The sequence below is a fragment of the Scyliorhinus torazame genome, chromosome 12, assembly GCF_047496885.1.
Source record: "Scyliorhinus torazame isolate Kashiwa2021f chromosome 12, sScyTor2.1, whole genome shotgun sequence".
Lineage (NCBI taxonomy): Eukaryota > Metazoa > Chordata > Chondrichthyes > Carcharhiniformes > Scyliorhinidae > Scyliorhinus > Scyliorhinus torazame.
Genome location: NC_092718.1, coordinates 208,170,794 through 208,188,291, shown reverse-complemented (window position 1 = coordinate 208,188,291; position 17,498 = coordinate 208,170,794). Strand labels below are relative to the sequence as shown.

The window sequence follows — 17,498 nt, the reverse complement described above, 5'->3', positions numbered from 1 at the left end:
AACTCTTTTTTTTCCAATTAAGGGGCAATTTAGCGTGGCCAATCCACCTACCCTGCGCATCTTTGGGATGTGGGGGCGAAACTCACGCAAACACGGAGAGAATGAGCAAACTCCACAGGGACAGTGACCCCCGGGCCATGATCAAACTCGGGTCCTCGGTGCCGTGAAGGCACTGCGCCACCGCTCACAGTTCATCTGGGGCTCAATTGGTGTGTCTGGCTGGGATACTGCTTCAGAACTAATGGGTCAGCCTGTCTCTTTAGGCCATGAGGCAGCAGTGCTAACTACTGCACCACCGTGCCACCCCCTCAAAATCATTAATGCAGTATAAAACATTTGGGTTTACGTTTCGCTTGCCAATTTGTAATAAACATGAATGAATAAATAAATAAAACTTGCACAAAAAATGATTCAATTTACACACTGCTCTGGGCTCTCTTCCTGCATTTCTGCTCACAAAAAGGGTTTCATAAGTTTATAGCTGAAGGTTCTCTCGCAAGGATGATGCAACATCCTCCCAAAATTTTGCTTCACTGCTCAGTTCCCTGGTGATTGAACTGGAAGCCAATGACCTCCTCCGTCAGGGTGTTTCAGTGCTTCCATTCCTTCCTGCTCAGGAGAAAGAAATGACCAAACTGATACCAGTTTGTACTGACTTTAACTCAATTTGGTTTTATGGGCCCACAGCATAACTCGCAACAAGGCCCTAACAATTAGTGGAGATGTGACCATTCTCAGTTGACACAGGAGTGGGTTTGATTCTAGATTCTGGAGGTGAAATGCCAATGGATCATTGTTTGCTGAAACGGGGCATCAATATTTTGTAATAAATTTTTTTCCCAATTAATTGTGGCCAATCCACCTAACCTGCATATCTTTGGGTTGTGGAGGGCAGCACGGTGGCACAGTGGTTAGCACTGCTGCCTCATGGCGCCGGGGTGCCAGATTCGATCCCGGCTCTGGGTCACTGTCCGTGCGGAGTTTGCACATTCTCCCCGTGTTTGCGTGGGTTTCACCCCCACAACCCAAAGATGTGCAGGGTAGGTGGATTGGCCACGCTAAATTGTCCCTTAATTGGAAAAAATGAATTGAGTACTCTAAATTTATTTTTTAAAAAATCTTTGGATTGTGGGGGTGAGGCCCGGACACGGGAAGAATGTGCAAACTCCACACCTACAATGACCCAGGGCCGGGATCGAACCCGCGTCCTCGGTGCCGTGAGGCAGCAGTGCTAACCACTGTGCCACCCCCTCTCATTTTGCTTTTGACAGAAAAACCGGGCCCAATGTATTGCCCAACTGCGCCCAGGCCCCTCTTTTCTGTGCCTCTGTTGACAAGCAAAATATTCTATTAAAAAACCTGAAGTTGGAAAGCACACTTACTTTGCAAATATGATGGCTGGTACTGCGGCGGGGACTCCTCATGGTATACCACGCTCTGCACTATCCCATGGATTGGGTTTAACAGGTTGGGGTCTTGGCATAGTGACAGCAGGGTATTAATCTTCGAGTCCAGTAAATTGTGCCTAGGTTTCACAGAGAAAACACACAATGGGGTCTGTTAACCAAGTAGAAAATGTTCAACAATCTCTTAAATCACTGCACCTTTCACTTCATGAAATTTCCTCGCCAAAATTCAAGCTTTGTCTTCAATTACAATTTCTCCGCAACTGAGAGAATGTTGTAATGCAAAATGGCAAACAAAAAAAGCCCTTGAGGTGCAGGGTGAATGCCAGATTTAAAGGAAACGTTCAATAATAGTTCCACACTGAGATGGGGCAAAACTCAGGTGTTAGATTATTTATTTCTGTGGAAAGAAAACCATTTCTCTAAAGTTTGAAAAACAGCATTAATGAGAGCACTTGCTGCAGGTAAATCTCTACCAAAAGCAGAAACGATTCACTGGCATGTTGAAGGTATCGTTTAGCGCGAGAGATAAAGTACCAGCCTCCCCGAACAGGCGCCGGAATGTGGCGACTAGGGGCTTTTCACAGTAACTTCATTGGAAGCCTACTTGTGACAATAAACGATTTTTATTTCATTTCATAAAGACCATCTTTATGTTTCAAATCAACTGAACCGACACCGCGCTCGTTCCTTCGACCAACATCTTACTGAGGTGCGAAGCTGGAGTCCCACGATCTAACAGTCCGCCTAGACACCCACAGCCAGAAACTATCATTTCAACTTCTGAAAATCTAAAATTTGGTCAGGCTTGAGCTGGCATCACGCTTTTAAGGATAGGGAGGTAACCGGAAGAGGAACTTACACAACTGGAAACACTTTAGGGAAGACGACACTGGCTTCAGCTAAATACTCGTACAAGATCCGTTGATCAAACTCATCTGTAGTGTGTTTCACCAATGTGGCCTTAGAAAAGAATACAAGGTCGTTAGCTGGTCAGAATGGATTTCTACATTCTTCAGATATAAAAATAAACACTGAAGTGACCTCCAGAATGATGCAGTTCCAAAACAAGACATTAGGTGGTGATATGATGCACAATATTCGAATACTTGGATCAGAATCTCAAAACAATTACTCTGAGGATCATTTGCTGTACACCAAGTCACTTTAATTGAAACTTACAATGCACTAAACTCACTTGTCGTCATCTTCCTAGCTCATGTGAAGATGTGTCCAAGTACAGCAACAGATTTCCTTCACAATGCACTTTGAAATGTTTTCTCTAGTACTAATTCAAGACTCCCTTATGCAGAGGTTCGACCTCGCGTGTAAAAGTAAACAAGATTGTGGTTAAAAAGGTATTTAGGATGCTGGGCCTTTATAAATAAAAGCCTCGAGCATAAAAGCAAACAAGTTATGATGAACTTTATAGAACACCAGTTCTACCTCAAGTGATGTATTGTGTCCAATTCTGAGCACTGTACTTTAGGAAGTATATGGAGGCTTTTGAGGGGGTTCAGAAAAGATTTACGGGAGTGGTTCCAGTATAAGGCCTCAGTTACGAGAATACATTAAACAAGCTAGGGTTGTTCTCGCATAGATCTTTAAAATGAGACAAACATGTGCAGAAAGTAATCAAGAAGGCTCGTGGAATGTTGGCCTATATATCTGGAGGACTGGAGTCGAAGGATGCAGAAATGATGCTGCAGCTTGACAAAGTCCTGGTTAGACTGCACTTGGAGTCACTGAGAGCAAATCTGGGCACCACTCATTAGGAAGGATATTTTGGCTTTATCGGGAATGCAATATAGGTTTACAAGAATGATCAGGGCAGCACAGTAGCATAGTGGTTAGCACTGTAGCTTCACAGTGACAGGATCCCAGGTTCGATTCCTGGCTTGGGGCACTGCCTGTGTGGAGTCTGCACGTTCTCCCAGTGTCTTCATGGGTTTCCTCCGGGTGCTCCGGTTTCCTCCCACATGTACAAAGATGTGCAGGTTAGGTGGATTGGCCATGATAAATTGCCCTTAGTGTCCAAAAAGGTTAGGAGGGGTTATTGGGTTACAGGGATAGGGTGGAAATGAGGGCTTAAGTGGGTCGGTGCAGTCTCGATGGGCCGAATGGCCTCCTTCTGCACTGAATGTTCTATGTTCACTGTGCCACAGTGCTGCCCAAGCCTGGGATGTTTAATGAGCTAAAGTCAAAAATGGTGGTGTGCAAAACTGCACAAACGGAGAGAGGAATCAGCAAGGGCTCCAGCAGCAAGATCACACACCGGGTTCGCTCACAAACTCTTTCTTGGACAACCCTGATCCAACGTCCATGTTGCTTGTACTCAATGGAGGTTGTAATCCTTCAGTGGCTAGACAGCTTGCTTGGCAGGATCAAGAGTATGGACCAGTCAACATCAATTTAAGGGAATTGGCAGAAAAACTAAAAGTTACACAAGGAAAATCTTATTTTATGCGGCGAGCAATTGGAGTCTAGAATGCACTGCCCGAGTGAGTGGTGCAGGCAGATTCAATTGTGGCTTTCAATAAGAAAATGGCTAATTATGTTGAGAGAAAATATTGCAGGGCTATGGGGAATGCACATGATAGGTCGATTGGTCTCCTTCTGGGGTTTATGTTTACACATTGCTAATTGCGGTCAGGTACCAAAATAAAAGAGGCAAATGAAATGTTAACCCTCATATCCAAACGATGAGATCATAGAGGAGATTTTGCTGAAGCGATACCGAAGACCTAGTTAGACTATGTGAGGTACTGAGAGCAGTTCTGCGTACCACACCTTATAAAGATTATACCTGCTGTGGTACTGGGAACAGGCTGACAAGACCATAGGCCCGGAAGAGAAACTGCCAAACGAGCCCTGGCTAGATTAGATACTGGCCGGCTGCAAGAGTACTCAAGTCAACCCATAAACTCATTATCCTTATATGGACTTTGTGATCACCAACTCAGTTACACAAAGAACAAGGCCATGCTATGACTATGTAACAATTCCAGATATAGGTGATCAACTTTATAGCAGGATAACACAAAGAGGCCATCAAACTCCACAATGGGCTAATAGCTGGTCAGATGAGAGTGTTTACAAAATTATGAGGGGCATAGACAGAGTGGATAATCGGAGGCTTTTCCCCAGGGTAGAGGGGTCAGTTACTAGGGGGCATAGGTTTAAGGTGCGAGGGGCAAGGTTTAGAGATGTATGAGGCAAGTTTTTTTTACACTGAGGGTAGTGGGTGCCTGGAACTCGCTGCCAGTGGTGGTGGAAGCAGGGACGATAGTGACATTTAAGGTGCATCTTGAAAAATACACGAATAGGATGGGAATAGAGGGATACGGACCGAGGAAGTGCAGAAGATTTTAGTTTAGAGGGGCTGCATGGTCGGCACGGGCCTGGAGGGCTGAAGGACCTGTTCCTGTCCTGTACTTTTCTTTGTTTTTTGTTTCAGAGGACAATAGATCTTGATTGAATCGCCCTGGCTGAACAGGAGTATCTGGTTTATTCCCATGAATGAGTTTAAGTCTGGATGGGACAATAGAACTCAGGCCAAGTGTGGGCGTACACCTACAACTCTGTGCTAGCAGAACCGGTATAAAAGAAGGAACATCTGAACAGAACCTGGGAGTCACCCAGGCACAACCATCACAACAAGGCAGCACCCTTGGTTTCGGGCCCAGAGAAGATATCCACATCACGGCGTAGGCTGGCTAACCTCCTTCACAAAGTACGGGTAATACCTAGAGTTCAGCTGTGAGTCATATTTTGTGCAAGTGAGAGATTGTGAATAACATTGGGCTAAACCGTGAACCTGTGTTTGTCCTTTGTTCATCTCGCAAATAAGGGCACCTGGGTGAAATGTTTTCATAATAAATTGGCCGAAGTGTCTGGTAATTTACGGCCTTGGATGGAGTTGAACCCAGATACACCAGAAGTTACCAGGAGTTTAAGGGTTAAATTATTAGGCGAGATTACATAAAGAAGGCTTGCATTCCCTGGAATACGGAAGGTTAAGCCAGGACTGATCAAGAGTTTTACTAGTTTGAAAGAAATTGATTGGGTGAATGAAGCAAAACCTTTGACACTAGTTAGGGGAGCCGAGGCCCTACAAGGAACAGAATTGAGGAAACACTTATACAACAGACGGTAAAAGTATTGGACTCTCTCCCACAAGTAGTAGATGCTAGCTGAATTAATAATTTTAAATCTGAGATCACTAGATTTTTGTTAGCGAAGTGTATTAAGGGATATGGACTCAACACAGTTGGACATAGTTAGGATACAGGCCAACAATGAACAGCGGAACAGGTTTGAAGGGTTGAATTGCTGACCCCTATTTTCTTGCAAAAAGCTGGGATAGGCACAGTAGCCTGTGTTGAAAACCAGATCATCTCCCGCAGAGATTTTCAAGATGATACAGCACTGTGACTAGAATATTGGGAAAAGGTTAGAAGAATTTTTACACAGAGGGCTATTGAAAGAGCAAATTGTTTACAAATGGATACGGATTCAGAGACTCATTTTAAACTAAACTGGATCACTATTCGAAAAGCAACATAAAAGGAAATGAAGACGGGCAGGCATTTGGAACGAATGTCGATAGCTTCAGTTGATGAGTTCATGCCCAATAGACTGATTGGCCTCCTTTCTTGTAGTAATTTCTTAGACCATGCATTAGATGGAAAGTAAGCTTCTCCCGCAGGAAGGGAGGAAAATTAGTTGGGAGGGGATAGGGGAGGATTAAATTCTCTTCTCCCCCCCCCCCCCTTTGCTACTCATGCGTACCTTTCAGTCGATGCTCGTACAAGCAACAAAATGCCTAAAAAAATAATAGAATGCACCACAAAGCATAATGGAATGTAGCATTAGTAATGAACTCCAACAAGACTGAATTCACTTTCTCTCACTTATCCCCAGGGAGTACAACAATAATTTATTGCACGGTTTAATTACTCAATGTAATCTACAAAAATTCAAAGCAGGAAATATGAAATCGGCACACGAGCCAGACAAGACACTTAAGAAATTGGACATCAACTGGGAGCTATACATACGAGCACAGTAAGCAGCAGAGCCTGGATCTTCGGGTCTGTGAGGACCTCTTCATCCAGAAGCACGTTCGATTCAGACACGGAGACTTTACGCAGGTGGGGATGCTGCTGCGAGGATATCCTCTGTGTTTCTAAATTGGGAACGGGAAAAACAGGCATTGCACTCAGCTGATTACCATGTTACTGTGAATTAATGCGGTCAGGTGAACTGGTTCCATTTTTTTACATGGCCAAGAATAATATTTAAGATGGGAAATGAAACAAACAAAAAGGTTAAAAAACAAAATAGGCCATATTTAGGCCAACAAAGAATGCAGTTTTAGGATGTCTTATGTTAACTTATCTACTGTAAATGAGTCAAGATATTAGGTTCAGTGGAACAAATCCCATGCAAGAGGTTTCAGGAAACAAGGCTAAATGAGAAAAAGATGCAAGAATAAAAAAATAAAACTTTGGGAACTGGCAGAGTGTCCCTGTGGTGTAGAGTGGGTTGCTTGAAAGGCAGAGTTGAGGGAGTATTGTTATACTTTGCAAATACGGACTCAAGGAGTGCTTGATTCTGACAGTGCAAGTACAATATGCAAAGTGACCCATTGCCTAATACCAAAGGTAAAACTCGCAAAAACACAATGAATTGCAAGTCGGAACATGTTTCGTACAGAAAGAGAAGTAATTAAACATAAGGCTCTTTAAGCTTGCGTTTTGGGTAGCTGCACGGTACAAAACAGCAGTCAGCTCAGTTACCACCCAGGTCTGAGGCAGAGGGATCATAAATAGTTAAGAAATAAAATGAAAATGCTTCTGCGTACCCATCTCAAAATCGTGCTCTGCCACTCGCCTCATCTTGGGTGGAGTAGTAATCCCTGATTCTATCTCCTGTCTCTTTGGTGCTTTGCTGTCTGATATCAAATGGTCAAAACTTTTCCTTGTACCTGTAAAACACAATGTTCATCATTTGAACATAATAGTGTGGCAGAACTTATTCACGAATAGCATGAAGGCTATGACAAACAATTTAGGACGTTCCTAAGAGCAGGGGAGTTCGCCTCAGCAACCTGGACAATATTTATTCCTCATTGCTAAAAAAGATGACTTAGTCATTAACACATTCCTGTTTGCAAAATCTTGCTGTGTACAAAGTGGCTGCCTCAATTCTTGCACTCCATCAGTGACTGCACTTCAGTTCACTGGTTGCAAGGTGCTTTGGGATGTTCGGAGGTCATGAAAGGTACTGTATAAACGCAATTTTTAATTCCTCCTACAATACAATCCTCCTTAAACTGAGATCATAGAATTTACAGTGCAGGAGGCCATTCGGTCCATGTAGTCTGCACCGCCCCTTGGAAAGAGCTCCCTATCTAAGCCCACACCTCCACCCTATCCCCATAACCCACCAAACTTTCTTTTTGGACACTAAAGTTTTAACTTGGCCAATCCACCTAACCTGCACATCTTTGGACTGTGGGAGGAAACCGGAGCACCTGGAGGAAACCCACGCAGACACGGGGAGAACGTGCAGACTCCGCACAGCCATGTGGGAAAGACTCACTGGTGGCGAAAGCTGCTGCTTTGAAATGTATGCATGTATTACTTCAAAATTTACCGAGGTAACTGATCAAGTGCAGCACATTGCTAGTCGGGAGGACAAGACATATGAAGAAGTGTTTCCGATATTCCTGCGGGTAAACTCACCCATTGTATGTGGATGCCACTTGGTTGCGGATTACCCCTTTACTCCTCGAGTGGCATGGTGGCTAGCACTGCTGCTGCACAGCCCCAGGGACACGGGTTCAATTCCAGCCACGGGTGACTGTGTGGAGTTTGCACCTTCTGCGTGGGTTTCTTCCGGGTGCTCCGGTTTCCTCCCACAGTCCAAAGATGTGCAGGTTAGGTGGTTTGGCCATAATAAATTGTCCCTTAGGTGTCCAAAAGGTTAGATGGGGCTATGGGGATGAAGTGTGGGCTGAGGTAGGGTGCTCTTTCAGAGGGTCGGCGCAGAATTGATAGGGTCGCCTTCTGCACTGTTGGGATTCTAAGATTCTACCAGCAGATCAATATTGCGCTACAATTAATCAATTTGTTTAAGTGAACTCCCTTTCACAAAGGTCAAGTCGGCAAAGTAAATCCTTCATATTCATTATTGGTTCCTTTGTCCTTTGCTGCAATATTGCTACATAGAATTTACAGCACAGAAACATTTGGTGTCCATGTTTAGGCTCCGATACTCCCTCTAAATTGTTTTGGAAGTGTGGGGATTATTCATTTAAACGTGCAGTAGTGTCAGGGCCGACTTGTGCATGGGGGCTTTTGGGTTGCTGCATAACTGGGCAGCTCGTGGGGAATATTGCTTCCCACCGTACTTCATTTAACAGTACCTGCGTGCCCATTTAACTGAATCTGAACTGAGTGCTTGCCGGGGCAGTTCAACTGTGAGAGAATTACAGACAGCAAGATTGAACAGTGTTTTTTTTGCTGCAATGAATAACACCACAGAGCTGCAGTGTAAATTCACACTTTGGACAGCCATTGCAGGGATGGTAATCACCGATTGAAAAATGAAAAAAAAAGAAAATCGCTTATTGTCACAAGTAGGCTTCAAATGAAGTTACTGTGAAAAGCCCCTAGTTGCCACATTCCGGCGCCTGTTCGGGGAGGCTGGTACGGGAAGTGGCGGTGGAGGCCATCATATTAAATAAAATTGAGGAGTGCTTCCCCTGGGGGTCGGAAGAAGAAAAGGACTGTTAATATTAGGAGCAAGTCTCTATTTTGCCAACACCTGCAGCCTGTTGGCTGGGGTTGAGGGGGAGGCCCTTTAGAAAGGGGATCAAAACAAAATCAATTAATTTCTAGCATTTTGTGTTTACATTTCATATTTCCGCTTATCTATTGCATTAGGCTTTTGCAAAACAAACATGTGTTGTTTCTCTGCCTACAATCTATTAGGCAATTGTTGGTGAGGCTAACTAACACTTGAAAAACAAATTCAGGAAGGAAACACATTATTGAATCAATTTATTCTTCCAAGAAATTCACTACTTTCCAAGCTCAAGATCCGCTGAAATAAATGGTGCAAAAATGGTAAAAGAAGTTTTTTCCCCCTCAAGTAAATTGGACTTTTCCCTCTCAAAGTCACCTGGAGTACTGGCCACAGCACAGAGCCCAGATGAGCAAGTGCACAGTTGAGGGTTTTTAGCCTTGCTCTGTCACACAGAGCAGTCCTTGCAAAATGAAATAAAATCTTGCATTTAGTGCCTTTTAGGAACACCAGACGTGCTCTGCAGTCAATGAAGTACTTCTGGAGTGTGGCCACTGTTGTAATGCAGAAACGCGACAGGCAATTTGTGCACACCAAAGCGATAGTGGCCAGGTAATCTGAACTGGCCGGGACACCAAGGAGAACGCTGCTGCTCATCTGCAGAATAGTGCCATTGGATCGGTTACATCCACCCAGTCAGGTGGGGCCTCAGGTTAATGTCCCATCCAAACGACAGCGCCTCCGGCAGCAGAAGCACTCACTCAGAATTGCACTGGAGTTTCAGCCTTGATTTTAGTGCTCAAGCCCTGTGAAAGGGGGCCTCGAACCGTGTGACTCGGGGTGCTACCAGCTGAGCCGTGGCTGACACTTGGGCTGAATTAGTCAGGTTTTGCTCTGCAGGTGGATGTTAATGACCCCGCAGCAATTATGTGAAGAGGAATAGCAAGTACCCCCAGCTAACTTGCCTATGCAACCATAAACAAAAGACACATCAACCTTCCATTGAACTCAGCAGTGGCTGCTGTGCTGGACTTTGCTGTGCACAAAATGGTCGTCACATTCAAGTGGCTGCGCTTGAAATTAAACCTTGGGAATTCAAGCATTTTGGGCCGTCCTAATAAAGACAATGTGCTATAGAAATGCAAGTTCTTCCTAAATTCTTCATTCTTAAATTATCAAAGGCAGGTGCCATCACAGCAGTGGAAGGGGTGGTAGGGAAATGCTGCATCACTTTCTTTCTCGGTTTCCTTTGCTTACCCATTGGAAAAAATACACCAGGTTGATGAATCTCTATGTAATTTCTTTCAGCATAGAGACATAAGCTGTTAAGTGTACCCCACAAATTACATACAACGTTACAGGAATGCATGACAGACAGGTATTGAGCTGTAACCAAGGTTCACTTGACGGATTCCTGGGATGAAGGGATTGTCCCAAGAAGAAAGATGGAAGTAGATTAGGCCTATTTGCAAAATAAGAAGAAAGGTCGGTAAGGTAGATCGTATTGAAACAAAATTATGAAGGAGTTTGAAATGGCAGATACCGGGAGCATGTTCCTCACCCCTTAGCTGGGAAGTCTGGAACTGGAGGTAAGGGTCTCAGAGTAAAGGGACAGCCATTTAGGAGTGAGATGAGGAAACTTTATTTCACTTAAAGGGTTGGAATTCTCTACCATAGAAAGCTCAGGTTGTTGAATATATTCAAGCCAGAGATCAACTGGACACTAATGGAATCAAAGGATGTGGGAATTGTGCAAGGAAATATAGCTGAACCAAAGTGGGTGAGCAGGCTTGAGGAGCTGAATGGCCTACTCTGCTCCTATACATGTTCTCATACTGTGCACTTTAACTGTCCTTCCTTACCTAGCATTATTTTGGATTTGGCCTGCGAAGGCTGACCCATATCCAGGCTCATAGACTTGCGTGTCCTGGGGCTAATTTGCCCCATTGTTGGGTAGCTAGCAGCCAAATTTCGGTTCGAGGTCTTGGGTGAAACCCACGGCTGGCTCTCTCTTAAAGCTCTGTAAAGAGAATTGGAAGGAAAACAGGTGAGACTCCATTTGGATACACTGCTGGAGAAAATTTTACCTGTCCATTCTGTTCAGTGAAGAGGCTTCAGAAATACACAATGCAACTTCTGGTGTCATATCGAAAATGTACAAGGGAGAAAGGTGGGATATGGTATTTAGCACACTAGTGAAGACATCTAGCTCATTTGAGTGTTTTAACTTCGGTGTAATATTTTTCTAGAGGCCCAGGCCTTGAATGTAAGCTAATCCCTTCCCCCCCTCACCTCCCGGCTCCCCAGACAATTCTTCACCTGGCAGATGTGAAGTGGAGTATTTTCATACACTTCTGTTTTAATTCTTGTGATTACAAATTGCAAGGGAGTTTAGCACATTTGGATTGCACCGTGTGAGCTATTTCTCAGCTAAAGTGCTGCCATCTCGGAAATAAGTGAGTTGAAGAGCAAGTGCCACCACAAATTTGCCTCTGCAAAAACACCATCCAACTTTACACCCAGGTAAACTGGTTTGTCAAATGTGCTGAGCCGAGGTGCAGTGCAACTGAGGTGACACCTACAGGCATGGTGTCAATTCCCAAGTGTACATTGATGATACCCAACTCTACCTCCCCAACTATCTCACAACCACAAAGATAAAAGCAAATGACTGCGGATGCTGGAATCCGAAACAAAAACAGAAAATACTGGGCAATCGCAGCAGGCCTGACATCATCTGTGGAGGGGGAAGGGAGCTGACGTTTCAAGTCTGGGCGACTCTTTGTCAAAGCTGGAGAGAACTGGAAATAGGATCAGACTCGGAACGTTAGCTCCCTTCTCTCTCCACAGACGCTGTCAGTCCTGCTGAGATTGTCTAGTATTCTGTTTTTATCTCAAGGCTACTTTTGTGCTGCAAGTCCACCGTCACAATGCACTGTTATAATCACAGGTAATTCAGCCCAACCGGTCTTTGCGTGTGTTTATACATTTCAAGGACCTTCCCCCGCACCTCATCACATAACCCTAACATAAGACTTTGATTCCTTTCTTTTTAGTGTTTATTTAGCGACCCATTACAATCAGTCAACATTATGGCAGCTGTCAGAATATACATTTTATTCAATTCACAATTCAAGCAAAAATAGACCAATTAGAGCTAATCTGGTGAAAGACACGAGTAATTTTTGGAGCGAGCGTTTACAGATGGGGAGACATGCTTCCCAGTTATTGCCAGAAACCCAGGAACAAATAACACAACCAAAAAGAGGTGTAAAGCAAATGTGCACGGACCTGGAACCTGGGTCAGCATGGTGCATGGAATATGTATCCATTGGCACATTCTCCATGGAAATGTCAGACATTAACAGAGACTTCCTGTGTTTCAGACTGCATCGACTCCTCACCTCCTCCGAAACGGTCAACAAGGCTGCAAAAAAAGAGTGTTCAATGATCTGCTTAGGACGTTTGCTCTTCAGAGTCAGTCAAGATTGCACACTAGCCCCTGATTTGCTATTGCAGAGACTAATATCAGATAATTAATATTAGATGGGCTGTCTGACATTGATGTTGGAATACTAGACTCCCCTTTATTGTAGGCTGCAATAAAACCTTCTCTACTTGGCTCTTGATGAGGTACTGGGGATGGGTCCACCGAGAGCAACCGCCCCCGAATACCTCCAAGTGGTAGTTCTCCATGTATCAGCCACTCACCAGTGAGCATGCTGAACAGTGAGTGGCTGCGACAGTAGATCACAGCTGTGCTGATCACCTCCTCATGTGATGATCCATAGAGTCATAGATGTTTGCACCATGGAAACCGGCCCTTTGCCCAGCTTGTCCATGCCACCCAGTTTCTATCACTAAGCTAGTTCCACTTGCCTGCATTTGGCCCATATCCCTCTATACCCACCCTGCCCATGTAACTGTCTAACTGCTTTTTAAAGGACAAAATTGTACTCTCCTCTACCACAGTCCGTTCCAGATGCTCACCACCATCTGTGTGAAGAAATTTCTCCTTTGTCTCTTTTGTATCTCTCTCCTCTCATCTTACACTTATGCCCTCTAGTTCTAGACTCCTCTAACTTTGGGAAAAGATATTGGCTATCTACCTTATCGATGCTCCTCATTATTTTATAGACCTCTATAAGATCACCCCTCAACCTCCTACATTCCAGGGAAAAAGTCCCAGCCCATCCACCCTCTACTTATAACTCAGACCATCGTAAATCTCTTCTGCACTCTTTCTAGTTTAACAATACCCTTCCTATAACAGGGTGACCAGAACTGAACACTGTATTCCATGTATGGTCTGACTAATGTCTTGTGCAACTTGAACAAAATGTCCCAACTCCTGTATTCAATATTCTGACCAATAAAACCTAGCATACTGAATGCCTTCTTCACCACCCTGTCCACTTGCGACTCCACCGCCAAGGAGCTATGAACCTGTACTCCGAGATTGCTTTGTTCTAACGCCCCAACTCCCTACCATTAACAGAGTAGGTCCTGCCGTGATTTGATCTACCAAAATGCATCACCTCACATTTATCCAAATTAAACTCCATCTGCCATTCTTCGGCCCACTGGCCCAATTGGTCAAGATCCTGTTGCAATCTTATATAACCTTCTTCACTATCCACTATGCAACCAATCTTGGTGTCACCTGCAAACTTACTAACCATGCCTCCTACATTCTCATCCAAATCATTAATATATAAAAAACAAATAATAGTGGACCCAGTACTGATCGCTGAGGCACACCGCTGGTCACAGGCCTCCAATTTGAAACACAACCCTCCTTAACCACCCTTTGGCTTTGGTCGCCAAGCCAATATTGTATCAATTGGTTACTGTGAGATTTAAGCTTTTGCAATAACCTACCATGCGGTACCTTGTCAAAGGCCTTGCCAAAGTCCATGAAGACAACGTTGGCCGCACTGCCCTAATGGCCCCTTTTTGCCCTCCTAATTTCTCTCTTAACTCTACTCCGACAAGCCTTGTACTCTTCAAGGGATCCACTTGATTCCAGCTGCCTATGCATGTCATATGTCTCCTTGTTCCTTTTGACCATGGCCTCAATATCCCGAGTCATCCAGGGTTCCCTACCTCTACCAGCCTTACCCTTCACTCTAAGAGGAATGTGCTCACCATAAACCCTAGTTAACACCCTTTTGAAAGACTCCCACTCACCAGCTGTCCCCTTGCCTGTAAACAGGTCCCCCCAATCAATTTTTGAAAGTTCCCGCCTAATGCCATCGAAATTGGCCTTGTCCCAATTTAGAATTTTAACGTTTAGGCCAGAAATATCATTCTCCATAGCTAACTTAAAACTAATGAAAGTATGGTCACTGGTCCAAAAGTAATCCCTCACTAACACTTCTGTAACCTGCCCTTCTTTATTCCCCAAGAGGAGGTCAAGTTTTGCCCCTCTCTAGTCGGGCCATCCACATATTGAATTTCTCCCGAATACACTCGACAAATTTCTCTGCATCCAAACCCCTAGTGCTATGGCTGTCCCAGTTTGCTCTTTACTGGCTTTTGTTCTTATCCCCTCTCTACTACCCATACTACCAAGTTCTAGTTTGGGATTCAGAGATGGCGTAACAGTTGACTTTTCCTTTCCCAAGTGAACCCAATGCAATATCCGTTCACTGCTGCCCAGCCAACTCAGCACAGCCAGGGATTGAAATCAAGGACCTTCTGGTTGTTTTTTTTTTACCAGCTGAGCCACTGAGGGGCTCGAAACACCTTGTTAATCTGTCCTCCCAATTTGGTAATCCCTGCTTTCTCATTTCAATCAACATGCCTCATCTGTCCCCCACCTCTGATTTTTCCAGGAAATCCAGATGGTTAAATTAGATCATCAATTATACAATGGGACAAATCTCAGCTGATTTAATGACATAAGTATTTATTAATACAAAGAAAATATCTTCTTACCAGCAAGATAAGCTACACTTTGAGTGTTAACTTCAAATTTGTCACAGTTCCTGTGCTTGCCAACCAAGGCTAGTAAGGTGTGCAAAATTCTCACTGTTCTGGCCACTGTGGTAGGAGATGGATGCCTGTAGCCTAAGGAGAGGAGAAAAAAAGGTCTTCAGATCTTTACTGAATAGCTTCAGTGGCTAACCTGAGAAATACTAGCGATTTGTGGGATTGCCATCCAAAATTATAATACACAGTTGCAATTAGCTCAACTTAGCATCAAGTTGTTATAAGTTAACCCATGAGCTGGAACCATAAACATAAACATTATCCATTTATCTCTACGATGAAAGATACTTCCAAACCTGATGGAAGAAAGACAATGGTCAGAGCTAGAAAGAGGGCATTAATCACAGCGAGCAATTCAATGTCAAAGATGCAACTGGGATCAAGCCATTAATGTTTTATTCACTTGGCTCATTGAAGCAAACTGAAAACATTATTCTTTTTAAAATTTGAGTATCCAATTATTTTGTTTTGGGTTGTGGGGTTGAGACCCACACAGGCGCGCGGAGAATGCGCAAACTCCACAGGGACTGTGACCCAGGGCTGGGATCGAACCTGGGACCTTGGCGGCGTGAGGCAGCAGTGCTAACCACTGCACCACAGTGTCGCCCCTTACTGAAAACACGACATGCTTGAAATATTGAATCCTCAGTATGCTGTTGTGGTTTTTAAGGTCAGTTCAATTCAACTTATAGCATTCTATTTTGAAGCTCCTGCACTAATATCTGTCCCATCACCACCTCCATTTCTTCTCTGGAAGTGGCAACACATTTTGTGGTTTGTCGCTATGTTACAAACAGCCCTTTATAGATCCAGCCAAGTACGCTGTGTGGGCTACAAGGTGTAAGGTAGCCAACTACCATGTTATCAGGTCCAGGGCACAACAACAGCAGGGGTAGTTCTGCCCCATATGCATGTATATTTTCAGCAGCGGTCGCCAGATATTTATCAGGATGTGAATTCTGTCTAACGCTCTTTGCTCCCCCGATGACATTAAGGCCAATTGAAGCACGGCTGCTACTACCCTGGCTGAGAACAGCTCATTGAGCACATTTGATAAATGCTCAAGGCATCAAGCTGAGTAATTTGCTAATTAATCACTTCCAGAGAGGCCACTCTTTTATGTCTGTTCATAAGCATTCTGCAATTACAAGCACTGAACTAGCAAAGTCAAATTAAAACCTGTATTTTGTTCACAATAGCATGTTTAAAATTGATCACAATTGAAGGCGACAAGCACAAACGAATCTGCAATGATAGTGAAGAATTTGCTCAAAATATTGTACACTGGAGTATTATCCCCAGCTTAAGTGGTCAAAGCTGAACCATACAGGAAGGCTGGATTTCCAATGCAATCACTCCACCCAGTCTGTCAAAAGATAAAATGGGAAGTTGAAAACATTGCCGGAAAAAGGCTTCGACAATCCCATCCCACCCACACCGCGTCCCTGGCCGCTCCCAATGAAGGCCAACTTCAGTAGTGTGACAAATGCAGAATTGTAGGTATATTGGATTTATAAACATTTGTCAATTTAAGGGTTAAAAGGCTGAGTTAGAGTGTGTAGTAGTCATGTTCTTAAAAATAATCTCGTTTTGCAAGACCAGAAATCTTTTGGGAGCCAGAGGTGAAATTGACCATCTTAAAAGCCTGGGATAATGCAACATTGTTGACTAAGGGTTGTCCCTGGGGAGTTAATTTAATAATAATAATCACTTATTGTCACAAGTAGGCTTCAATGAAGTTACTGTGAAAAGCCCCTAGTTGCCACATTCTGGCGCCTGTTTGGGGAGGCCGATACAGGAAATGAACCCACGCTGCTGGCATTGTTCTGCATTACAAGCCAGCTGTTTAGCCCACTGTGCTAAACCAGTCCCATTAAGAGTATGAGGGAGTGTGCTGTATGAGTCTGTGCGTGAGAGTGTGTGTGAGAGGTGTGAGAGTGGTTGTGCGAGTGTGTGTGAGTGAGAGCATGTTGTGTGAGAGTGTATGTGAAAGCGTGCGAATGTTTTTGTGTGTGAATGTGAATGTGTGAAATTGTGTGTGACAGTGTTTGTGAGAGTGCGTGTGTGTGTTTGTGAGCGAGTGTGTGTGTGTGAGTGTGTGAGAGTGAGAGCGTGTGTGAGAGCGTGTGTGAGAGCGTGTGTGAGAGCGTGTGTGTGAGGGCGTGTGTGTGAGGGCGTGTGTGTGAGGGCGTGTGTGAGGGCGTGTGTGTGAGGGCGTGTGTGTGAGGGCGTGTGTGTGAGGGCGTGTGTGTGAGGGCGTGTGTGTGAGGGCGTGTGTGTGAGGGC

At 44.3% G+C, this 17,498-nt stretch overlaps 1 protein-coding gene across 5 annotated transcripts in view; it reads right to left on the bottom strand.

The window, feature by feature from the left end:
• The window catches only part of nf1a (neurofibromin 1a), a 372,455-nt gene that overhangs the window by 12,861 nt on the left and 342,096 nt on the right, over positions 1–17,498 (bottom strand). For all 5 annotated transcript variants that reach the window (XM_072469810.1, XM_072469812.1, XM_072469811.1 and 2 more), the window contains 7 exons: positions 15,159–15,290; positions 12,510–12,645; positions 11,081–11,238; positions 7,273–7,395; positions 6,467–6,594; positions 2,269–2,369; positions 1,383–1,525 (listed from right to left, as the gene is read on the bottom strand). In XM_072469810.1, the coding sequence (XP_072325911.1) occupies positions 1,383–1,525; positions 2,269–2,369; positions 6,467–6,594; positions 7,273–7,395; positions 11,081–11,238; positions 12,510–12,645; positions 15,159–15,290 (921 nt within the window). The remainder of the gene's footprint in view (positions 1–1,382; positions 1,526–2,268; positions 2,370–6,466; positions 6,595–7,272; positions 7,396–11,080; positions 11,239–12,509; positions 12,646–15,158; positions 15,291–17,498) is intronic.